This window comes from Panthera pardus, unplaced genomic scaffold (genome assembly GCF_024362965.1).
Source record: "Panthera pardus isolate Hobbes unplaced genomic scaffold, ASM2436296v1 HiC_scaffold_7, whole genome shotgun sequence".
In the NCBI taxonomy this organism is placed as follows: domain Eukaryota; kingdom Metazoa; phylum Chordata; class Mammalia; order Carnivora; family Felidae; genus Panthera; species Panthera pardus.
Window position 1 is genome coordinate 8,911,450 of NW_026527002.1, and position 26,472 is coordinate 8,937,921.

Consider the following 26,472-nt stretch of genomic DNA (forward strand, 5'->3'; position numbering starts at 1 on the left):
AGCATAGAGAACACGGTCAAGGGTATTGTAACAACACACGGTGACAGACTGTAGCTATGCGTGTGGGGAAGCACAGCGCTATGCAGAGGGTTGTAGAATCACTGTTTCGTACACCTGAACCTAATGTAATATTGTGTCAACTATCCTTAAGTGTCTGTGCTTTCAAAATGCTCAGATTTTAGAGACAATTTTAAAAATAATGGCTTATATTCCAATTTTTTTTCTTAGGATGTAGAATTCTCCTTTTTTAGATGAACAAACACTATGTTTCTGATACAGAAGTCAAGGATGTGAAATCGTCGAATTCATAACATGAGGCTAATGACTTCTTTGTGCCATGTCTAAGACTCGAGGAGTACAAAAGCCTTGGAGATCTTTCTCATCGTGTGATTCCTATCACTGCCTTCCCACAATTTTGTTGTCTTTGCTTCTTTTGCTCTTTTTCTATCCTCCCTCCACCTTAAACACATCTATCGGAGAATGCAAGTTCCACTTCCGTTATGGCTATGTTTGCCTTGTTCGCCCCTTTTCACGCAGACGCCTTTTCTGTACCCGGTGTGAGAAGACCGAGAATCCCGGAAAATTAAGCGTTCAAGAGCAGATGCACTCGTAGAAAAAGCAGGACAGACGGTTCCAGGGGCTGAGGGGAAGGGGGCATGGGGAGTGGCTCAATGGGTAGTTTCTGCTTGGGATGATGAACGGCTTCTTCAAAAGCACGGTGGTGGAGGTTGTACAATGTTGTGAATGTATTTAATGACACTGAATTGTGCACTTACAGATGGTTAGAACGGTAAATCTGTGGATGTGTGTTACCCTAGTTTAAAAACAGAGAGAGAGGAAAAAAGCAGGTGCAGCACACCATCTCTTCCAGACATGACCAATTTATTCAGAAAATTCAAATTTCAGTTTGGCAACGTATGTCCAGGGGCAGAGAGTTTGGGATAGTCATTTCGTTGGAAGCAATCACATTTTCTAGAGGTAAACGTCCATGGGGTAGCATCTGAAGGAAAGAAAGCAAAACTTTTAAAACTAATTTAGTGCGTGGGGTGATAATCATAAATATTTGCAGTTAACAAAACAAGCAGCTTACACAACTGAGGCATGAGAAATGCTTATGCCAGTAGTAACCCTTTATTCAGTTCAGTTCAACATACATTAAGCACCTAATTTGTTCAAGACACTGGGCTAGCTGCTGGGGCTGAGGTGGAAATACAAAAATCACCAAGACATAATCCCTGTCCATAAGAAGTTTACAACAGCACATAGAACCATGAGTGCTACAGGTGAGGTACAAAATAACTGCTCTAAAGCCGTGGAGGGAGGAGAGTTTGCTTCTCAGTAGAGATTAAAATCGGGACCCCCCTGAAATCTGGTGGTGTGGGTGAGGCAGGATACAGCATGCCAAGTAAAGAAAACTCTGGGGTCTAGGCAGGTCTCGGCAACAGCAAATGAACTAGCTCCCCTTTAGGTTTAAACGTGTCAAAAGGGAAGGGGTATTCGAAGGGAAGGGGCATGTTTAGTTTAATCCTTCTCATCGGCGTTAGCCTATTACAAGGAAGAGATCCACAGAAGTCAAGTCAATTAAAAAAGCAAAGTTTGAAGAGGCAAGGACATGAACAGGAAACACCATTTCATAGTTTAGCGTAAACTCAACCCCGTGTGTATACACCTCTAGTAGCTTAAGTAACATCATCAAATGGGGGGAAAAATCCATCAGGAGCACCACAGTTCATCATGGCAGAACAGGGTCTCTCTTGTTAAGACTCTACGACTAGCTTTGGTTCCTGCCGATGGAAGACGTCATGTTACACGGAAATAGAAGTCCATATTTTACACGTGATATTAAAGTCCTCAAACGTTACCTCCTCAATTCAGCATAAATGATGACGAGAGAGAATTTGGGGACAGAGATGGAAGTCCCCGTAGGTAAACCGACCTAATAAGGACTTTGGCATGCTGTATTTCCTATTTAAAAAAATACAGGATGAGCACGTCCCTTCTGAATAATAACTTACTACGCATAGAACATACTCCAAGAGGAATTCTAACACAACATACTACTAATCAAACATCAAAGTTTCTGCTTTTGTGATTTACACAAATTACCTTAATTATAATACTTTAGGGAACATGTACAAACACAATATGTAACATTTTAATATTCTTCATCAGCTTTAACTTCTAAAAGTTTGGCTTGTATTATCTCAAAAAAAAAAAAACAACAACAAACTACTTATAAACCTCATTTTCCCACAGAATTAATTCACCATCCAACTTTAAAAATAAATTTTTTTAAGAAGAAACCAACAGTAAATTGGAATGCTAACACCTGCCAGGTTTTGATAAAATGAAAATAAACAACTCACATAAACAGCACCTCATAAAGCCAAAACCTTCTTTTGAAGTACAAAGTTCAATTCTTGTCCTCTTAGTAACTGCTAATTGGAAGCCCCCCCCCCCCCATCCTCCCCCCTTCAATCCAGGAACTGTTCTGGTTTAAGTCACGTGACACACAGTATTTTTTTTTTTAGCATCAATAAATTATTGATATGGTACCACGAACAAATAGCTAATCTTTAGGAACCAAAGCAACTCAGAGGACTAGCAGAACAGATACAATAGCACGCTGAAATGATTTAAAAGTCAAATAAAAACCAAAACGTACCTTACCCTGGTCTTGTATCAATTCAAATGAAAAAACCAAAGGATGAAGTATCATTTCAGACCTATATACATCAAGATGCCAGTTCTTATAAAAACGCACTTCAGTTGTAAATGCTAGATTATGCAAAAATAATTTTATATCAATTGTATTTAACTTTAATGAATTTTCCCCAACTCTAATATTAAAAATGCTAAAAGAACTTAAATTTTAATGGCAAAAAGTTCCTATTTTCCCCATCTATTAAAAAAAGATTTTGTTTTCCCTTATTAACATACATACAATGCCCTATTGTTAAGGCACAACTTTTTTTTAGGATAAAAATGAAACCGTAGAATAGGTTTATTTTACACAACAGTTACAAGACAGACGTTTTGTAGGCATATACTGAAAATAATGCGTCTTAAATTCAACCCGGATCAAAAACGCAAAATCGCCGTTTCTATCCAGGACCAGTCAACACCTAGCCAACGCAAACAGCTACAGCTAGAATGATCCAAGCGGTTTCTATTTTTAACCTGCCAAAGATTGTCTCCATAAGGTCATTTTCAAGGTGTTACCAAGGAGAGGCAAGCTGGATGTTTTTCTTTTCTGGGGAACAGGGCGTCGTGGCACCCCAGCTCTCTCTACTTATGCTGGGCTATCAGAGAGAGTTCTCACCTTCCAAGCCCGAGTAAGATCCAGTTTCTGAGCATCTGAGACCAGGGCAGAGCTCCCCATCTCTGGGGGCAGCGGTTTGCGGCCTCCCTCCCCTCCCCTCCCCTCCCCGCCCCTGGACGCTTGTTCTTCTTCCGGACTCTCTTCTTAGCCGCCGCCCCTCCCCCACTTCTTCTGACCCAATTTGCACAATATTCCAAGGGCACACCCCGCAAACGGAATTTGCACAATTGTTGCTTCAACCACATCAACCAAAGCACTTCTCAGCTTCATCATACAGCCATAAATAATTCACTTGAATGTGGATTTAAAATCAAGAAAAACCACTAAAATTGGGGGAAAGAATTTTGCCCGGCAACTGAACACCGGACGGAAATGATCCGTCTCGTAGGCTCTCGGTAATCTCCGCTGAAATAGGGACAGAAGTGTGAAAACGAACAGGAAAAGCAAGTTTTCTTAAGCAGGCCTTATATACCTACTTCTCGTATTGACTGCATTTTCGGTTCTGTGAAGAACGGATCTGAAGAAATGCTCCGTATAGACAGAAGCACCGGATTAGCCTTGACAGGGCGGATCTTTGTGGTTTTGAAGGTGATCTTCCCTTGCTTTTTGAGACGTCTCTGAAAAGTAACGGTCAACCAGAACTCTGACAAGTCTTCGTCTCCCTGGCTGGGAACTGACCTAGCGTCTCCGTTCTACCGGGAGATCTCAGCAGCCAACCTGGAGAAAAGTAGGTCTATGAGAGAATTCAGGGGTTGAGCGTTGGGGAAGAGTGCTGGTCAAGAAAGAGGGGCAGAGAGTGAAGAACATTAAGGGGCTGAGGGCAACGAGAACAAGGTAAAGACCAAGGGCAGAGGAGGGGGACGGCGGATAAGTACTGAGGTTACTGGCGTCCCTGTTTTTACTAAGTGTGATGGGTAAAACTCAAATTTTAAGGGAACACTGTGCTCTCAGTGAGGGTAAAGATAAAGGAAAGAGAAGGCCAGGAGTCAGGGAGGTTCAGGGTCACTAAAAGTTAAACTCTAATTATTGTGCTACATTTTAGAAGTGATTTTATTTCTGTAATTCTGGGAGATATTACATGCCTTACTTATTCATGGTGTTTCACTGGTATGTTCTGGCACAATGTCTCACATAAATAAATATAAACACTGTTCTTTGTACTTCTATTAGTTCTGTAATGTAGACTGACTTTTGGAAACAAAAGCAAAATTTCAAAACGAACTCTCTATGAAAGCACCTAAAAACCATTAGTAATTAGCCTCTACCCAATAAATTATATAAATAATGCATTTAACTGCCAGCCAATATCTTAATTTTTGCACACAAGCCCTTCGCAAGTCATTATCTACATGCAGATTAATGAAATTAAAAATAAAACCAAAGCAGTCATGCTTGCTAATATGAACTGGTTTCATTTCCATGAAGTTAGAAAGTTTCCGTCTATTGCTGAAAAAAACAAAACAAAACAAAAACAACCAACAACTCCCAATCAGACACCAGTTCCTAGTATGCCGGTCCTGTTTCCCCATATTTGACACATTATAATTAACTGCTTCTACCACGGACTCTGGAAATAATACAAGCCTCTGCCATCCCTGCTGAGAAAAAGTGTTCTCATTTCATTGCCAAGTAGGAAGGTGAGCTCTCCGATTTTCTGTTCTGAATCCCAAAGTCCTGTTTAAATACCAAGTGTCCCGACTACCAAAACGTTGCATGAATTTTCATTGAACAAAATCCCACCTATTGAGGCCCACTCCACTCCCAGACTGGTGACCAGCTGCTGGATAGAGGAGAAACACGTGCATCCTACCGGATTCAAGTCCCTAATGAGGAAGTAAAGGGCTTTGGAGACCGTGTAAAACGCAGACCTAAAGTTGTATGCACGTGCCACCAGATGAGGATGTCCAATCTTTGGTCAATTTCACCTCCAAGATAGGAAAATAAATGGAAAGCTATTTTAAAGAAAACAAAATAAGCCATCCCACCCCCTTTATCAGAATGTTATAAAATACGAACTCACATGAAATAACGGTATTTGTTTACACAGGGTTTCCAGATCTCACACTGAGAGAAATCCGGCATCCCCAGGAAAGACAGTTCACAAAGTAAGGGGCTAATTGTAGTGACTCAGTGAAGACTCAACCGCCTTTCTTCCAACCAGATTCCACACACCGAATTTTAAAAAATTAATCAAAAAGTAACATTAACCATCATTATTTTAATCTGAATGGAAACTTCAAAGTATCTTAAAAGTTACTACCTTGAGAATTCAGTTAGGTTAGGTGCATTTATTAATGGTAAAAGCAACCAGAAATCATTCTTGATAGGGAGAGAATCTCTACATTCAAACCTGGCAAATTGTTTAAAAAGTACTAAAACAAAGTTTTTTAAAATAACGAAAGCTAGCTTAAGCCATGTAATTGTCAAATAAGTCAATTAATAGAATCATTTATATTCTTATAGTGCATCATTTATCCCTAATGAGAAAATGTACCAAAATCCTAGTGCTAACCCTGAAACCTTAATCCAGACCTTATGAGTTAAAACTAAATGTTGGTCGGGAGGGAAAGGATGGAACCATGCACTGTCCACAGAGCAAACGAAAATCAGTAGGAAGATGGCAGAAACGTTGAACCCAGGGGTACAAATACACCGTTCTGTATCAAAAGAAAACAGAACAAAACAAAACACACACACGGAAACTACAATTACAACTCAACCATCAAACAGCTATATTCTCGACTAGCTGGTGAACCTGTTATTAAAATTTCGAAGAATGAAAACAATTTCAGCTTTTTCTATTTTAATCCTTAAGAAATATTCAGCAACAGATAAATAGAGCATTTGTTGCATATTAACGAATACGTGGCTGCTTGTGCTTTCTATCTGCATTAGGGGTAAAAACCCCCAATAACTTTATTTTCAATGAGATACAATTGTAAAGTAATTATTAAATCTACACAAAATCAATCCTTTCTTCAGCCCAATTCTATATGAAAGTACGAACAAACAGTGAAGGTTCGTGATGTTGTGTGAAAATGGTGACTCAGAACAATGTACTCAGCTGTAGATTTTAATTCACAAATATATATATATACATATATATATATATGCGCCTTGTGTATGACAACTGTACGAAAATCGTCTCAAAAATAAAGACAATACTTGAGACACGAAGCAACCCATTTTCCCTGATCTTCCATCCTATTACAGGGAAAATAAGTCTCTGATGCTTCATAAATACTTTAGAAAGTTCAGGATGGCCTTAACCATGCATAGTCTGCACCGATGCTTTGAAGCCCCCGGCGTTTCGGCGGACCGTTCAACTTGGGAAGAGCTGTGACCTGTAATCAGCTTTGCTTATTTATGTCCTGTCTTCTCTAGATCTGGCAGTTTTCTGACCAGGGCTTGGTGGTTCATTCTGATGCTGGCAAGGAGCCCTCCTTCAATGCCGTCGGACCCAGTGTAACTGATTTCTTCACCGCTCAGGGTAGTCATATGCCCCCCAAGGGCTTTTAAGATGGCGTTGCCAGCACATATATCCCATTTTTTGATGTATGTCACATGGATATACAGATCAGCTTTTTCTTGACTCTTATCGGGTACATCCAAGAGTGCTAAGACTTTATAACCTAAAAGGTGAACACAGAATTTAAGTTACTATTCCCAAGATTTAAAGAGAGTAGCTTCCTGTTTAAGAGTACATTGTTAAAAGTAACGGCACAGGACGTGAAGGAGTTCTCTTGACTGTGTTTGCAAGGGCTAAGTCTAAAATTATCTAAAAATAGTTTTGTTCTTTTTATTTTTTTTTTTCAAATAACAGCCAGACATTAAACCCAAATGAGTGGAAAATATACTGCAAAATAACTTACGAAGCTATTCTTAAGTGTAACCAAACACACGTCTATAATCTTTTAAATTTAAATCTACTTTGTGGTTGTTTTCTATGGAATGATACAAACACTATGTCTCATTTCCTACGGAATACTACACTGAAGCTAAATCCATCTAAATACCCACGAGCACTGGATTTGAAAGACCGAGCACTACAATCTGAAGCCCTTATTGTAATGAGGCAAAGTTTTTTAAAAAAATAATATAATAAAACACACAGATGAAACCAGGTCCAGGATCTGGTTTATCCCATTCCCACCAGGTATTCTGAACCTTACCTTTCCTAACCAGCCTAACAGAGAGCTTATAAGAAAACAATGAAGTCATATTAAGTAAGGTACCTATATGTAATCACTAAATTAAAATTACTGGGCTTAAAAGTTAATCAGCATTACTTTTTCCTTTATTACTGTGGTGAAAAGGTCTTCAAACACACGTTTCTGACCACAATGTGTTACTCATTGGAGTGAAAACACTTCTGTCCTATTCAAAGGCACTCAAAACAAGGGGAGGCAAACGGCCTATGAGCCACATCCAGGCCATGTGCCGGTTTTGTAGAACCCTAAGGCCACGAATGGTTTTCTGGATTTTTAAAGGGTGCCAGAAACCCACACATCCAAGAGGGTCCATATGTGGCTCGTAAAGCCTTAAACATTTATAGCTGGCCTTTCAGAGAGAGTAAGCCGACCCCGGATCAGTAACTCAGGTAATAAAACGGTAGAGAACGTGCGACGAGCTGGGTGGCCACTAGACTCGGGCTCGCCCCGGACACGAAGGCTGAAGAGTTCAGAGGTGTCGAAAGTGACCCGCGGATCAGCCACTCTAGGGACCCTCGTGATGACGCCTGGCATCGTTCTGCCACACGAAGCATCGGAATGTGCTGGATCTCCCCTCTCCTCACAGATACTCCTGCAGCGAAGCTCCCAGCGCGATGACTTACGCCACTGACGTGAAGATGCCGCCTCAGTGTTCGAGGAGCGGGAGTCACCGGGCTGAGACGTGCCGCTACTGTTGACACTGTGGCTCATACGAAGGCATGTGTGACTGAGATCCCACCCCAGACATTACCAAGTAGGAGACCAGGCCTGTCGGGAGAGCACGCGCTCTATCCTCCCTTTTCTTCCCGAGCACAGGACAAGCGAACCTTCCTCCTGACAGAAGCCCTGACTGTGCTGGGGACGCGGGGCGCCGGCGCCACAAGGGGGGTAGGAACATACCGGCACCACCAGCTGGGATAATGGTGGTCTGGTTTCCAAAAGTCTGAAGAGCAACCTGCTTGACCATTCCTGAATGGGAGCGTGACACAACGATCCTCGGGGTCCTCTCGTTGTAGGAAGTGCGGGCTTTCACGTTGGACCCGCCATCTACCATGGCCCAAGCTGAAAAGCAAATATAATACCCATTAACAGCACTGAAGCTTTTTGAAACTAAAACTCAACGTACAAAGGGTTGACTGGAAAAATATCCTTTTACACAGAATTGCTTGTATTTTTTTTCCAAAAAGGAAATATTTTTTTTCTGAGAACCAGAGTAATATTTAGTATTTTTTTTACACTAATAGGCAAATATGAAGACCAAGTTAAAAAAGGCCGTGTAATCCTGCCCAACCAGAGACAGTGGCTACTTAAGACTTGACTTAACGACGCCCAGGTTCCAGAGCTCCTTGTGAGCTGCTGAGTGCTCACTGGGATTACACCCCAATCTCCCTGTAGCTCGGCCAGCGTCTTCCCCTCCCCTACACAAATAACTCTTCAGGAAACATCCTGCGTGCTCATCTCCACGTCAAAAGTCTGGCTCCTGGGGAACCCTGCCTGTGACCACCTAGGACATAAGCAGCAAAACTAGTTACCCTGGATAATTAACAACTTAAAACAGGTTTTGCTCCTATACTACCTCTATTTCTGATCCATTCGTAGTTTCAATTATTCGCATATTGGACCCATCTCCTAAGGGAGCTTTATAAACATAAGGCAGCTCAAGGGGGGAGTTAGGGTTACGTATCTGCTTTGTCGGAGAGCGTAAAAAAATGCTCTAGATTTCAAAATAGAACAGGAACTTATAAGAAGGTGAGGAGACCCTCGAGATGGCTTGAAATGTTTTTCTCGGCTTGCAAGTTTTCCTCAGTGACTACCAAGCTATCCAAGAGAACGGACTTACTCAGAATCATCCCCATTAGCTTGGTGCTCTAGCAGTCACTCACCATGGGGAAAAACAGTCCGCCATGGCTGCATGCTGTCTGGACAACAGCAGCTGCATTACCACTTACTCCCGGCTGCAGGAAAACATCAAAAAAGTAGGCGGAGTCGGGGTTTCTGAGTTCCCCAAAGATGGTGGCAGGCTCTTGGACTCCCGTCACACTTCTCTCTAAAAACCACACACAGAGACAAGGAGGGCAAATACGAACACCCTTCATCAACAGCTAAGGAATCAGTAGAAGACGGAGACTGGTCACAAACGCAAACTTCGGAGAAAGAAGAGAAGTAAACACTGAAGGTCAGCAGAATGAGTGCCGCGGCTGATCCCAGGGTGGGGACTGTGACAGGAGCTCCGGACATGCCAAGAGGTTGGAGGACTCTCGGTGGTGGGAGAAGTCAGAGAACAGCGGCCGGGATTTCTCCCCAGAGGGAAAAGGTCCCATCTGAGATGAGAACTCCTGAAAGCGGGCCTGAAATGTGGCAAGAGAGCGGCGACAAGAGGAGGCCAGGAGAAGACACAGAGCCCAAGTGAAGTCCTGAGGGCACACAACACCTATCGGGACGTGTCTCCATGAGTGTCTCCACGAGAGACAAAGATGGGAGACTGCAAACAGAACTAAAGAAAAGGAGGAGTTGGAGATAAGGGCCCTCCTGAAATAAGAAAGCAGAAGGGTAGAAACAAAACAAGATGCCTGCTAACCAAGATAATGTCTTCCTCACCTAACGGAGAAGAAAGCTCCTGGGCTGAGAACCACCCAAACACCTTCCCACAACTCCGCAACGGCAGTGCCGCGGCCCAAATGGGAATGAGAAACGCGGACTACTGCAAAGTCCGCTGAAACCAGAAGAAGAAAACACAACGAATGAAGGTCGAAACGTTCCAGGCTACTTGAAAATGCTCATAGATCACGCAGAATAAAACGGTAACACAATATTCTAGAGAAAAAGAAAGAAAGAAAGAAAGAAAGAAAGAAAGAAAGAAAGAAAGAAAGAAAGAAAGAAAGAAAGAAAGAGGCAACAAAAAAACCCAAAAGAACACCATGGAACAAGGAAACAACTGAGGACAGGTAGAGAAGTAGGAACGTAGTGAAACGAAATGGGCCCTCGCGTAACGTGGGGAAGAAATTGAAAACGACAACAACAACAACAGAAACACAAGATGGCTGAAGACAGCCCTAGATCAGAGCAGGCAAGGAGGACGGCAAAGGATAAGCGAAAACGAGAAAACTGATTAAAGGGACCAGAGGGAAGGCGACACACAGACGTCAGCGGAAGAAGAGTCAGTATATACATATTAGCAGGTCTCTGAAAAAGGGAACCAGGAGCCATGAGATAGAACCCATTGTAAAATTACGGTCCAAAAGATCGTGCCTGAAAGAAAAGAGGACCGAAATGTCCACACGGAGAGACACACTGTGTAGACATCTGCCCAGAAAGCCAACTCTGTATCTGACATCTAGAGTTCTATTATTAGACTTCCAAGATAAAGTTCCTTGGCACTCCAGGCAAAAATACCAAGCTCCTTACAAAGGAAAGAAAATCGGATTATCGGCTTCGCTGCCAATGGGATTCAACATGCACCCACACGGATATTAATCAGTTCAATATTTTCTACCAGTAACCAAGAGAAAAGAGTGCAGCGGGGGTAAGACAGTGTCCTACTAAAATTCATGCCTGCTACGAACCTTCGAATGTGACCTCATTTGGATACAGGGTCTTTGCAGATGTAATTCAAGTCAAGGTCACACTAGATTAGAGTAGGCCCTAAATTCAATGACTGGTGTCCTTACAAAAACAGGACACACAAAACACAGACTGAGAGAATGGGAAGGAGGAGGCATGGAGTGATGGTCTACAAACCAGGGCACCAAGGGATGTCTCGTGCCACCAGAAGCTAGAAGAGGCAAGGGAAGTCTTCAAGAGGGAGCACGGCACTGGTAACGACTTGGTATCAGACTTCTGGCCCCAAAACTGCGAGAAAATAAATTTCTGTTGTTGTAAGCCCTCAAGTTTATGGAAATTTGCTAGAGCACCCAAGGATAGAGGGCTAAACCAAAGAGTTTGGAAGTAGCTGAGTCTTTCATGTATCAAGGCTACAGGAAGAGCTTTTAACACGTTAAGAACTCAGATAATAGGAAGGACAGCTATGTGCTAGCTCTTCTGAAGTAATCCATTAGAGGATGAGCTTTAGCCAACTGAAGGAGGACTGAAGAACACTCAGCAAAAGCACTGTTGGTCAGCACTGAATAAATTTAACTGGGGATTTAAGAGGAAACCAAAGACAGGAATAAAGGATTCGGAAGAATCAAAGCGTATAAATGATTTGTGTGTAAGAATCAAAGTGTGTAAACCAATCACAGTTGAATGGTTAGAGTCAAAGGATACCATGTAAATCTAAAGAGCTGAAGAGCAGAAAGACACAGGTCGAAAAAGCTACGACTGACTAAAATACAATGGTAGTCAAGGAGGCTAAAGGAAGCTAATTTCTTTGTTGCTCATAGGGGAGACCCAACGGACGATACCTAAGGACTACATAATGAATGGCATTTAAACAAAAAAGTTGTATACAAAGGTATTTTAATAAAGAGTAGGCAACAAAAAGAACAAATTTAACTTAAAAATAATAACTGTAGGTTGAATCACACTGAATACATAAAAATCCATGAGATGTCAAGGATATTAAAAAAATAAAGGAAAAATCCTGCTCTTCCTGGAAAAAATAACATCTGTTTCCGCTGGAGGTCATTTTTACCCGAAGTCCTTACTCAGAAATTGATAAAGAAAAAAAAGTTAACTATGTATTTTGTCTTTCTAGTAGGAACTACATTTCAGGATCAACAATTCCAGTTGATGAAATTGCTCTACACACGAATTTTAGTTTTGAAAACAGTTTTTTTGAAAAAACACACAGAATTAGAAAATTCCATTTTACATCTTTAACAGATCTTTTTTTAAAAATGTTTATTTATATTTGAGAGAGACAGACAGAGATGTGAGCAGGGGAGGGGCAGAGAGAGAGAGAGAGAGAGGGAGAGAGAGACACAGAATCTGAAGCAGGCTCTGAGCTGTCAGCACAGAGCCTGACATGGGGCTCGAACTCATGAGCTGTGACATCATGACCTGAGCTGAAGCTGGACATTTAACCAACTGAGCCACCCAGGTGGCCCACAGCTTTAATAGATCTTAAAACTATTTTGTGAAAGGCTTAACGGAATCCTGATCTCAAACGGTGCCAAAGTATTTCTCCAGACTACCTGCTAGTAGCCAGAGAATAAAAATAATTTATAGCAGATCTAGTCATGACCACTTTAAACATCTTAGCATCACTACGTCATGTAAAATGATGCAGCAGGAAGTACATGATGAGTATCTACAACGTATTGACAAAAATGCTAACCTTAGGCCAGTCAAGGCTTCGGATCTAATTTGCACTTTAGAAGAAAAAGAATATGAAAAATAAACAAGTTAAAGGACACCCCGAGCAAATAATCAGAGAAATCCAAAGAGCAGGACATTATGTAACAAGTAATTTGATCTCAACAAGTAATGTCACAGGGAAGAACAGAACTAGAGGTTGTTCTAGATTAAGAGAACTTAACAGAGCAACAAAAAAATGCATGTCACGAGACTGGATCTTGGTTTGAAGTAGCCAGTTGTGAAATCCACTTTAGTGACAATTGAGGGAAGGGGTGCCTTGGTGGCTCAGTTGGTTAAGCATCCGACTCTTGTTTTCAGCCCAGGTCATGATCTCACAGTCTGGTGAGTTCGAGCCCCGAAGAGGACTCCGTGCTGACCGTGTGGACCTTGCTTGGGATTCTCTCTCTCTCTCTCTCTCTCTCTCTCTCTGCACCTCCCTTACTCATGCACACACTCTTACTCTCTCTCTCTCAAAATAAATAAAATGAAATAAAATAAAATAAAATAAAATAAAAAGAAACAACCAGGGAAAACAGGAGTATTGGATCAATTAGGGAATAAATGCTAATTTCAATGTTATATTAACAGAACTGTTATGTAGAAACATGTCCTTTTTAGAGATGCACAGTGAAGTATATAGGGATAAAATGTCATGATCCTTGTAATTTTCTTTAAAGCACATGAAAAAAAAAAAAAAAAGGAAGCAAACATAAAAATGTTCAACTGTTAAATCCAGAGGAAAGAGCATGTGGAAATTCAGTACAATTTATGCTTGTTTGAAATTATTCATAAAAGTTAAAAAACGAGAAAGAAGAAAAAACAAAAAAATTCTCTAAATTCTTTTTAGAAATGATCAAAAACCATGGTTCTACTAAGAAGTGAATTTACAGTGCTACATCTCTAGAGGTCAGTATTGTCTAAGAGAATAAAGACAGTATCTCTTGTTGATAGTATCAGAACAATTTAGGTAAGAATTACTAATTTAATATTTTAAAAATATACTTCATGTTACATAATCTCAATACATTCTCTTATAACACTTACACAGACAAATTATTTCAAGCACTTTAAAAATTCAGTAGGTGCTTAAATAAATGATTGTTGGTGAAGAGGTAATCATGAAAAGGTAAAATAGCAGCTAAAAGAATGGACTCATTCTATCTGTAAGATATGCTAAAAAAAAAAAAAAAAAAAGAAAGAAAGAAAGAAAGAAAGAAAGAAAGAAAGAAAGAGAAAAAAGCCCAGTGGGAGATAAAAAGTGGTTGGTACTTTGCTAACACAGACCTCAGACATTGTAACTTCTTTCTAACAGCTACAAATTTCCCCTGCGTGGATACACTACACTTACACATTTATACATTACTCTGTTAAAATACTATTCAAGTATCTGTTGCTTCTAAGAATTTCAAAGGCAATGAATTACTTCTAGCTAAGTATGATAAGGATTTGGATCAGTTTGGCTCTGACTACTGCAAGTAACAATACTATCTAGCTCCCATTAGAGTCAAGTGTAGCTAAATTCTGGTAAACATTTCATACTTGACAGTTGGTACTCTGCCAACATCAATACACAGGCTGGATCTGAAAATAACAGTCCAAAAAGAGGACACAAGCCAAACAAAGCTTCAATCCAGGAATAGCAGGTCAACCCGCACCTAATTAAGGACATATCGATTCTTCTGGAATGTCCGCTCACTAGCAGGCACCGTGTGTTCCAGCATACAGGGCAAGTCAGCTGCCTCACAGAACAGGGCAGTTTATCATAACTTACAGGAACATTTTTGGAACACAACTTGTTCCTAAGTTAGAAACTTCTGGCTTTTTTATTTTAAAGGAGGTAAGACCATAGGGGGAGAGGATACATGTTCTTACAGAATAAAGATTTTTTTTTTCATGGGCATTTTATTATTCTTATTCTCCCCTACCCCTAAAATGAACAGATGTGGAAATCAGGGCTCCAAGAATGTGAATCTATTTGCCTATCCTGTATCAACTTTCTCTGCGTTTCCTGTATGACGATTTTTACTCTCTTTGGAGCAGCGGGCTGTCTGCAGCTAAGGGTGCCATGTGACCTCTGGCCAATGAGATGAAGAAGCAGGGGGCTTCAGGCTACTCTTTCCTAACACAAAGAATATCTGGGAAGAGATCTTTCGTCCCTCTTCTTTCCTCTTTCTCCCAGCCTGGAACAGAGCCATTGTAACTGGAAGCACCCATCTCCGTGAGGCTACAAAGAGCCACCTTCTAAGAAAAGAAGCAAGAAGTCAGGTGCCTAAGAGGATCATAAAGCCACTGAAGCACCCTGCCCTTTGGCCATCTTACTACGTGAGGAAAATAAAACCTTTACTTGTTTACCTACTGTAATCAGATTTATTTTGTATGCAGCTAAATGCAACCCTAACTGATACAGTCAGGCAATGAGGAACACTGTCAAAGGAGGAGTCCACTATACTTCAATTAAAAAAAAAAAAAAAAGTAAAAGAAAAAAACTGAGACAGGACTTCAAAGACTTAAGCCCTGTACATCGCCTTTATATGTTTGTCTTCTCTTTTTTAAATTGGAAGTCACCGTAATTCATCTTTTATACGCTTTCCAGGGGTATTTTGAGTTTGGAATGAATGTCAATACATTTCATAAACTGTGAAAATACTAAACAAATATCAGATATTAATAAGGAGTAGTTAGCTCTTGCTGTAACACTTTGAACTATGTGGCTTTCATAAGAGCTGCTCAGCGTCTTTTCTCATCTATAAAAAATGGCAATAACAACACTTTGCTTTGTCACAGAGTTATCACAAGCTTCAAATGAGAGAACTTGGGCGTATTTCAAATGGTTAAACGCTCTCCAAATGTTAGGAATCGTGGAGTTGTGAAAATGGCGTGATGTACTGATTTGCGTAATATTTGTCAGGTTAACCGCTCCGCCTTGAGGAACATATCAAACTCTGAGTCCCATCTTCTCATCCGTAAGTGGGAGTATCAGTAGTAAGTGTATCCTTCCCTCATGAGTTATACTAAGTGTAGCAATACTGCTGAGTTGAGTTATGCTCCAATATCCACTCGCCCTACTTTCCCCGAAGTGACAGAATCCCTGAACTGGATGCCTCGATGCCCACCAAAAATAAAGACTACATTTCTTAGCCTCCCCTGCAGCTGGTTTCAGCTACATTTTGGTCAATGGGACGTGAGCTGAAGCGATGTGTGCAACTTATAGGTCCAACCCTGAGTGGACAATGTCCTCCACGTCTCCCTTCTGGATCCTCTGCACTGGTGGAATGTGAAAGAAGCAGGGGGCCATCCTCAGTCATGCAGAAGCGGGCAGCAAAACTGAGCACAGCAAAAACAGCCAACGAGAGCAGCCTGCATGCCCGGTCTGCCTGCATGCACGCTGTTAGAGAAGGCAGAAATCAACTATTTTGTTGAACCTCTGGCATTTTGGTGCATTTTGTTACAGAAGCCTAAATTAGCGGCCCAACCCGTATCCTAACTTACTCGGTAAGGATTAAAGGAAATATGTGAAAGCAATCCACAAACCATAAGGCAATTATATAATTTATTTTAAGGCACCCTGTCGGCAGTAATGGCCTCAATCTTTTGTAGCTCATCAAACTGTCAACTGTAAAAACTATCTGAATTATGAAAAGAAGATAAAAAGTCAAACACCACAAAGCAGATGTGGTCTTGAAACGCAGAGCCAACACTCAAGTATATGTTCAGCCTATCTCAGAGCAGCTGGAATTTGGGACACAAGGTTATTCTGCAAAGCAAATAAATGTTAAGAGTCATCAAAAATTAACCTTGTCTCCATTTCTGTCCACTTGAGAGCCAGCTTTTTTTTTAATGTTTTTTTTTTAACGTTTATTTATTTTTGAAACAAGAATAGACAGAGCATGAACGGGGGAGGGGCAGAGAGAGAGGGAGACACAGAATCGGAAGCAGGCTCCAGGCTCTGAGCTGTCGGCACAGAGCCCGACGCGGGGCTCGAACCCACGGACCGCGAGATCGTGACCTGAGCCGAAGTCGGCCGCTCAACCGACGGAACCACCCAGGCGCCCCAAGAGAGAGCCAGCTTCTTTAGGCAGTGGCAGCCACACCACCGACATGCAGCGGACAAGGCCAGAGTAAGCGACAGCGCTGTATGGGCTGTCGCCACGAATCACCACAAACATGGCGGCTTACGAGGAAAGAAACGTATTTTCTCACAGGCCGAAGGGCTCAATGGTCAAAATCAAGATACTGGTAGGGTTGAATCCTTCTGGAAACTCTACGGGAGGATCCATTTCATGCCTCTCTCCTAGCTTCCACCATCTCTGTGCCTTCGCCATCCCATCCTCTTATCACGTGTGTCTCTGTAACCTCAGTTTCTTATAAGGACACTCTCACTGATTTAAGGGCCTACCCTAATCCAGGATGACCTCATCCCGATACCTTAATTACACCTGTGAAGACCTGACTTCCACATAAGGTAGATTCTACGATTCTGATGTAATGGGTTTATGTTCCCCAAAAGGTATGTTCAAGCCCTAATCCCCAGCATAGCAGAATCTGACCTTATTGGAAATGGGGTTACTGTGGATGTAATCAGCTAAGATGAGGTCATGACCGGGGAGGTGGACTCTTAATCCAATATGGTGTCTTTGTAAGAAGAGAAGCCACACAGAGCCACGGATACGCAGGCAGAATACTGTGGAAAGATGAAGGCAGAGACTGCAGTGATGTGTTCAGAAGCCAACGAACACCATGGACCATTGTCAAACTAGTAGAAACTAAGAGAAAAACATGGAAGAATTCTCCCTTACAGGTTTCAGAAAGAGCATTTCTCTGCCAAAACACTGATTTTAAACTTCCAAGCCTCCAAAAACTGTGTTGGACTATATATCTGTTGTTCAAAGACAGTCTGTGGGGTTTTTGTGTTTTTGTTTTTATGGCAACCACAGAAAACTAACACAGGAGTGAAAATGAATTGGAAAGGGGCATTATTCGACCCACTACACTTGGTCAATGCTGGCGCTGGCAAAATGGATACTGTCACCATCAGGAACCTCATCAGAGTGGAGCCAAAAGGACTCTTGATGGGAACTACCGATTCAAAGTATGAGGAGTCCCTTCAGACTGTCAAGGATACCGCTGACACCACTAACTGTCACCCTCAACTTGTACATCATGACAACTCATGGTGTCTTTCTGGACTTGTAACTACAGTCCACGCTATCACTGCTATTCCTAAGACCGTGGCTAGTCTCTCTAGCAAACCATAGCATAATGGCTGTGTCCTTTATGTGCCGCAGCCCACTGGCACTTGCAAGGCTCTGGGCGAGGTCATCCCGAGCTGCACGGAAAGCTCTTTGGCACGGTCCTCCACGCTCCCAACTCCCAATGTGACCATCACAGATCTGATCTGCCTTCTGCACAAAGCTGACAGACACGACCACATCAAGACGGTGGGAGAGCCAAGGGTCCAATGGAGCTCTGAATGGTGTCCAGGGCTACACGAGGATTAGCCTGATTAGTAAGACTGTCACCACGACACCATCCATTTTTGATGCCGAGGTTGCCAGGTCGCCATTGCCCTTAACCACCACGGTTTCCTGACATGACAACAGATTTGGCTAAGGCCACTGGATGGTGGACCCACATGGAATCCAATGTACATGGGCCCTGGGCCTTAGCCCAAGCCACAGCACAAGAGAAACAGAGAGGAACACAGCGTGTGCCCAACTGGATTCCTCAACACTCTCCATCTCTCATGGTCATTCGCGGTTTCTGTCCTCTAAAGAGAGTTTAGAAAGCTCTGCCTCATTATGTGTTATCGTTACCAACACCAAATCCCCACTGTATCCAATGAAAGGGTGAGGTATGGTGGGGACTGACCTCAATAATTACTGAGCTACAGTTGCGATTCTGATAAGACAGTAAGTACTATAGACACATGATTTAGTAACGTTAACTCTTGAGAGCTCTAGTGTATCTCTTACCTGTGTATTCAGAAAATGGCTTATGTATTACTCCTAGCACAGGTTTACCATTCACAGCCACACACACCATAGTAGTGACATACTTTCGAAGATCCTCTAGGAGAAAAAAAAAACACAGAAAACAAAAAACCCCGATAACATACGTTATTATTAAAGTAAGTAATTTTAAACTTTAGTTTTAAATTTGAAAATCAAGTTAAATACTTAGAATAGTCCCTGCACAAGAGAGGCGCTCACATTTATTATCACTATTATATAATCAAGCCAATCTCAGTTTAGGAAAAGTGTTTATTAAAAAATCCCTCAATATTCTGTATTTCTACTACCTACTTCCGCAAAACATTTTCTAATTTCGGTTGCTATTAGACACCTTCCTCTGTCTTCCTCCTGTTCTCCAAATAGTTACCTACTGAGTGTCTATTATGGGTCAATCAAGGTCAGTGCTTAAGGACTAGAATACAAAGATGAAAAAGTAGAAGGCCCCACATTCAAAGAACTTATCATCTAGAAGGAGGGCACATAGGTAAGCAATTACCTTTACTATATATACCAACAGAGCAGAGAAAAAGCAAGCATTGGATATCTCAGTGTAAGAAACAAGGCAAGAGAGAGGATCCACAGAAATGAAATCTGAGCTAGGCCTAGGTAACAATACAAACAAACAAAAAAGAAAATGCGGTGGGGGCAGTAATTCTCCATGTTGCTACTTACTTATCCCTGGATGCCTACGACTTACTATGCTGAATTCTAAAGATAAATGTATACGCAATAAACCCTCAATTCCTCAAATCACGAGTAAGTATTATATTCTGGCTACATAAATAAATACCTGAATAATGTACACCTCGATATATATTAACTCAGTATGTAAGCAAACACCTAAAGAAACAGGTGTCCAACAGGAACCATTTTGTTGTTGCGACTGATAAAAACGTCCTTTCACTGAAGGATCAGTGAGTGATAGAGTGAATCACGACCCCTAATAGGGAGTATGCCATAATACAGTGGTTTTGGGGGGAGAAAAAGGTTGAGAATACCTGGGTCCATCCAAAGGTTTCACACCACACTGCATGAATCCAGCTCTCTGTCTTAAAACCTAATTGGAAAGGCTCGCGCCAAACTGGTAAAGTATTGACCCACCAGGTATATACCACCCGTCTTTGTTCTGATTCTCCAGTATATAATGGCAATCTGAAGTCTGAAATGAATTTTCATGTGAAGTCACCTGTATATTCCTGCGTAGCATCCAGTGGATCGATCCAGACAGTAACGCTTTCTGCTGGTACCTCCTTAGGGGTGGCGATTTCCTTCAGGATGTCCTCAGGAATCTTACGGTCCCATAGGATAACCTCCTGATCAGCTGCATCTACGTGTTCCTCAGTATTTATCTGCACCAAAAATAGATGACAGCTAAAACATTTAAAAAGAAGAAATACCCCCTCAGAAAACATGAGAGAGAGAAACTTTTCAGACCGAATCGCATCCACTGGAAGTCGGTAAAGCCGTATGTTTATTTTGAAGCATTTCGTTACAAAACGGAAAAATATAAAAAATTCCAGCAACATCTTGCCTTCAAGTACTATTTATTTAACTTAATATTCAAGTTTAGTTTATTGCCTCAGAGAATCCAAATATAGAGAAATATAGAGAAATTAATCATCAAAGAAACAAGCTATTTAAAGCTTAATGATATTTATAAAAAACAACAGATCTAAAGCATGAAAACAGATTGGCAATATTATGGAACACTGAACTGAACGCGGTAACTATAAGGAGGAGAAAAGTGACAACGGACTTGAAAGAAATATGCTTTAGAGCAGATAATTCATGAATGCTAAGAGTCACAATGTCCTAGAAAAGTAATCATCTAAAATATAGCTTTGATCAATAGAAAAAAGAAACCTGGAAATAATGAAAACAGATAATAAGCTAGCATATTATAAAATATAAACAAGGCTGAAATGAGTAATCCAGACAGACAAAAAAGAGCCTTCTCTTCACTATACCAAAGGTAAGTCACAGGATAAAATGCTAAAGTCAAATTTTGTTTTTATTTACTAGGACACAAAATTAAAATATAAAATAAATCTGACTTCTATAAAAACGTAAAGGTATAGGGGAGTAGAGAACCACTGCTTTCAACAGTAAGCTTCTTAATGAATACTTAAAACATACTCTGCTTTGTAAAACAATGATTTAAATTAATGTATTACAGGGCCGCCTGGATGGCTCCGTTGGTTAAACGTCCGACTTTGGCTCAGGCCGTTATCTCGAGGTTGGTGAGTTCAAGCTCTGCATCTGGCTCTGTGCTGACAGCTCCGAGCCTGCAGCCTGCTTTGGATTCTGTGTCTCCCTCTCTCTCTGCCCTTCCCCTGCTCACGCTCTGTCTCTCTTTCTCTCTCAAAAATAAACAAATGCTTAAAAAATTAAAATTAATTAATATATTACATTTATATTTACTTTTGTAAATAATGACACACCTAAACGAGGCAAACTGAAGAACTGACTGCATTTTAAGAATTGGGTTAATAACGGACTGTCAACTTTATTCATGTACTACCTTATCAGAAGACTTCCTCTATCAAATCATAACATCCACATGCAAGAAAAATGTCTCCAAAATGTGAATTTCCAGTAGGGATTAAGACTGAAGCGAGGCAGGCTTTTGGGTACTGTGCTTTCTGACAAGCTCCCTTTCCACAGCAGATCACTGTGTTTGTGCAGCACGTAATGGCACGCCCAGACCCCATACCACAGTGTCAGAGTGACGATAACACTGACAACTACGTAAGTAAACAGTCACACACGATAAAAACCCTACAAATACCAGCAATCTCTGGAAAGTGCCTGAACTATCCCAAATTGTCGCAGAGAAAGTTAAAAACTGTAATATTACAGAAAGATAGAGCCACTTAAATAAAAAAAAATATTTTTAATATAGTGTAAACATCCAATTCATCCATTCACTTATCCCTTTAGTGATTCAGCAAATTTTACTGATTGCCTACTACATGCCAGGCAGTTCCCAGAACCGATGTACAACAGTGATCAACTTGAGACAAAAATCTCTGCCCCTGTGCCCCTTAGATTCTAGGGAGTTAAACAATGCACAAATGAGTGAAACAGGTGATATGCTGAATAGTGATAACAAGGAGATCTAAAATATAGCAGAGAAGCACCGGAAGCATGTTGTAGGAGAGCAGAAGGGTTACTGTTTAAGATAGGGTGGCCAGGATTTTTCATACTAGCCTAAAATTACAAACTACCAAGTGTCCATCAACTGATGAATGGATAAACAAAATGTGGTACATCCATACAGTGGGATGCTATTCAGCCATAAAAAGAAATGAGATACAATTCATACTATAGCAAGGGTGAACCCCCAAAACATTATGTTAAGTGAAATAAGAAATAAGAGACCACATACTGGATGATTCCATTTAATGTGAAATGTCTGTAACATGCAAATCTATGGAGACAGTAGATCCGTGGTTGCCTGGGGTAGGGGTGGGAACACAGATGAGTGGTAATTGGGCACAGGGATATTAGTAGGGTGATGAAAACGTAACACTGATTAACGACAATGGTTGTACAGCTCGGCAAATCTAGTAAAAACTAGTGAACTGGATATCTGCAATGGGCAAATGATACTGATATGTAAAATCACGCTGCAATAAAGTTGTTTGTTTTCGAAGACAGGGTAGCTAAGGCAAAGGCGGTGTTAGAGTGAAGATTTAAAGGAAGTGAGCCTCGCCAGGCATCTGAAGTTACATCCTTCCAGCCCACGGAGCAACAAATGCAAAGGCGGGAGGTGGGAGCGTGCTGGTATTTTCAGAGCAAGGAGGCAAGTGCGGCCAGAGCAGAGTGAGCCCGGAGGAAGGAGCCGGAGATAAGGGTGGCAACGGAAACCTGATGGTGAAGGACTCAGCCGGCACCTCACCGAATCAAGCTGCCCTCCATCATAACCTCTGCGAACAGCGTGCACGGCGTCCTAGCCGTTGCAGAACGCTAAGGGAGGGTGGCGAGCGTAGAGAGGCAAAGGGATAGAAAGGAAGAAGTGAAGTCATAACATGCAATTCATGACTTACTACTGAGAAAATCCAAAAGGACCTGTAGATAAATTATAGGATAACAGAACTTTCACAGCCAAGTCTCTAGGTACAAGATCGGTATTTAACAATCACTTGCATTTTTTACCAGCAACAGATACTAGCGACAGATATTAAAAAAAACAGATTTAACATAAAAACGGAAGCCATTTCAACTAACAAAAGAAGTAAATTATTTGGAAATAAATCTACCCAAGATGTGCAAAAACAGTACAGAGAAAATTAAGCTGTATGAAAAGAACATTAATTACTGAAAAACGACAAAGATGTCAATTCTCCCACCAGTAAACTATAGATGTAATGAAACTCCAATCAAAATCCCTATAATTTTTTTTTCTTTCTTTTTTTTTTTTTTTTAATTTTTTTTTTTTTAACGTTTATTTATTTTTGAGACAGAAAGAGACAGAGCATGAACGGGGGAGGAGCAGAGAGAGAGGGAGACACAGAATCGGAAGCAGGCTCCAGGCTCTGGGCCATCAGCCCAGACCCCGACGCGGGGCTCGAACTCACGGACCGTGAGATCGTGACCTGAGCTGAAGTCGGACGCTCAACCGACTGAGCCACCCAGGCGCCCCTCTTCTTTTTTTTTTAAACCGCTTCTTGGAAAAAGAACAAGGCGTTTTGGTGACAGGGGCGGGGGAGGAAAATTATCATGGTGGGCTGACTTTCCTTACCAGTTATCAAGACTTACCTTAATGCCAGAATAATTACGACTGTGGCACTGGTGACATATTCGGCTTTTCCCTGCAGCTTCACTGAGAAAGCTACACACACATATCAAGTGTGATGGCTTGATAGGTGGTAAAACGATTACCACAATCAAGTTAACTACTCCATCTATCAGTTGTTCTGTGGTGAGAATGCCTAAGATCTAGTTAAGATCTACTAAAATACAGTATTATTAACCACAGTCATCTTCCTATATATTTGAACCTCAGAACCTACTCATCGTGGTCATAACCACCAGTTTACACCCTCAGACCGACACCTCCTCTCTTCCCTCATTACCTAGACTCTGGCAATCACCATTCTACTCACTGTTTCTAGGAGCTCAACATTTGTTTGGATTTTTTTTTAATGGCAGAATAACATTCCAGTGTGTGTGTGTGTGTGTGTGTGTGTGTGTGTGTGTGTGTGTCTACACTGATCCATCCATCAGTACTTATCCATCATTTCTGTATTTTGGCTATTGTAACTATTGCCACAATGAACATAGGAGTACAAACATCTCAAGATACTAATTTCATTTAGATATATATCCAGAAGTGGGATTGCTAGATCATATGGTAGTTCTATTTTTAATTTCTTGAGGAACCTCCATAGTATTTCCATAATGGCTATACCAATTTACATTCCCACCAATGGTATAAAAGGGCTCTCAGAATTTTCTCCACATGCTTGCTAACATTTACCTCTTGTCTATTTGATAATAGGCACCCTAACAGGTGAGGTAACATTTCAATTGTGGTTTTGATGTGTACTTCCCTGATGATTAGATGATTACTGATGTTGAACAACTTGTCATATAACTGATAGTAACTTGTAGGTCTTCTTGGGGAAATATGCATTCAGGTCCTTTGTCCATTTTTAAACTGGATTACTTATTCTTTTGCTATTGAGTTGAACGCGTTCCTTATAGATTTTGGACTTTAGACCCTTATCAAAATACATGGTTTACAAATATTTTCTGCCATTCCATAGGTTGCCTTTTCCTTCAGCTGTTTCCTTTGCTGTGCACAGCTTTTAAACTTGATGTCATTTTCCTTGTTCATTTTTGCTTTTGATTTCTGTACTTTTAGTGTCTTTTCTAAAAAATCATTGCTCAGACCAGTATCAAAGAGCTTTATATCTCAGGTGTTGCACTGAAATCTTGTATGCATTTTGAGTTAGTTTCTGATGAGTGAGTGGTGTAAGACAGGGATCCACTTTTATTCTTTTGCATATAGATAGCCAGCTTTCCCAGCACCTTCATTGAGGAAGCTATCTTTTCCCAGCGGTATGCTCTTGACGCTTTGCCAAAGATGAGTTAAATGTACACGTGGGGATTTATTTCTCTATTCTATTCCTTTGGTTTGCATGTACGTTTTACGCCACTACCACACTGTTTTGATTACGATCGCTTTGTAATTTGAAATCAGGAAATGGGATGCTTCCGGGTTTGTCCTTCTTGCTTAAAATTGCTTTAGCTACTTGGGTCGTTTGTGGTTCTACGTGAATTTTGGATTATTTTATCCCATTTCTTTGAAAAATGCCATTGGGATTTCGACAGGGGCTACATTAAATGTATACATTGCGTTGAGCGGTATGGGCAGTTTAACAATACTAATTCTTCCAATCCAAGACACGCAATACCTTTCTGTTTATTTGTGTCTTCAATTAGTTTCATCGGTTTTTGGTATACAGGTCTTTCACCTCCTTGGTTAAACTCACTCCTAGGTACTTTATTGTTTTTGATGCTATTGTAAATGGAATGGTCTTCTTAATTCCTCTTTCAAATAGTTCATTGTTGCTAATCTATAGAAATAATACAGGGGCGCCTGGGTGGCTTAGTCCACTGAGCGTCAGACTTCGGCTCCGGCCATGATCTCATGGTTCATGAGTTCGAGCCCCACGTTGGGCTCGCTGCTATCAGCTCAGAGCCAGCTTCGGATCCTCCGTGCCCCCCCCTCCTGCCCTCCCCTGCTCATGGGGTCTCTCAAAAATAAATAACACATTTAAAAGAAAAAGAAATAATGATTTTTGTTGACTTTGTATCCTGCAACTTTATTGAAGTATTAATATTAGTTGAACAATATTTTGCTAACAATATATTAGAGTTTTCTTTCATAATATCATGCCATCTGCGAACAATTTTACTTTGGATGCATTTTATGTCTTTTACTTACCTAATTGCTCTGGCTAGGGCTTCCAGTACAATGTTGAATGGGAGTGCTAAGCATGGGCATCCTTGCCTTTCTGATGTTAAAAGAAAGTTGTTAGATTTTCATGATTGAGTATCATGTTAGCTGTGGGCTGGTCACATATGGCCTTTATTATGTTGAGGTATATTCCTTCTATACCTACTTGGTTGAGAGTTTTTATAACGAAAAAGTGTTGAATTCTGTCAAATGCTTTTTATATTTTTATTTTGAGATAATCACACAATTTTTGTCTTTCATTCTGTTGTGGTCTATCACATTGATTGATTTGCATATACTGAAACTATCCTTCATTCCTGGGATAAATCCCACTTGATCATGGTGTCTGACCCTTTTAATATGCTGTTGAGTTCAGTTTTTTAGTATTTTGTTGAGGATTTTTGGATGTATGTTCATGAGGAATAATGGCCTGTAATTTTTTCTTCTTATAGTGTCCCTGCATAGCTTTGGTATCAGGGTAATGCTGGCTTCATAAAGTGAGTTTGGAAGTGTTCCATTTTCAATTTTGGGAAAGACTTTGAGAAGGATTGGTATTAATTTTTGTTTGGTAGAATTCACCAGTGAAGACATCTAGTCCTGGGATTTTATTGGGAAATTTGATTAAGGATTCAATCTCCTTACAGGTCTGTCCAGCTATTCTGTTTT

General features: G+C 40.9%; 1 protein-coding gene across 7 annotated transcripts in view; it reads right to left on the reverse strand.

The window, feature by feature from the left end:
• Positions 1-865: 865 nt before the first annotated feature.
• Positions 866-26,472, reverse strand: part of BPNT2 (3'(2'), 5'-bisphosphate nucleotidase 2) — a 36,797-nt gene continuing 11,190 nt past the window's right edge. The window contains exons 2-7 of one of the 7 annotated variants that reach the window (XR_008419866.1): positions 20,026-20,188; positions 18,801-18,896; positions 8,434-8,595; positions 3,323-6,954; positions 2,666-2,726; positions 866-1,000 (exon numbers count right to left, since the gene is read on the reverse strand). Coding sequence is in view for 2 of the 7 variants with exons in the window: in XM_019421287.2 (XP_019276832.1) it covers positions 6,683-6,954; positions 8,434-8,595; positions 18,801-18,896; positions 20,026-20,188 (693 nt within the window). In the remaining 5 variants the exon portion in view is untranslated. Of the gene's footprint in view, positions 6,955-8,433; positions 8,596-18,800; positions 18,897-20,025; positions 20,189-26,472 lie in introns of all 7 variants that reach the window. The other 6 variants (XR_008419867.1, XR_008419864.1, XR_008419865.1 and 3 more) reach the window with 6 other exon arrangements.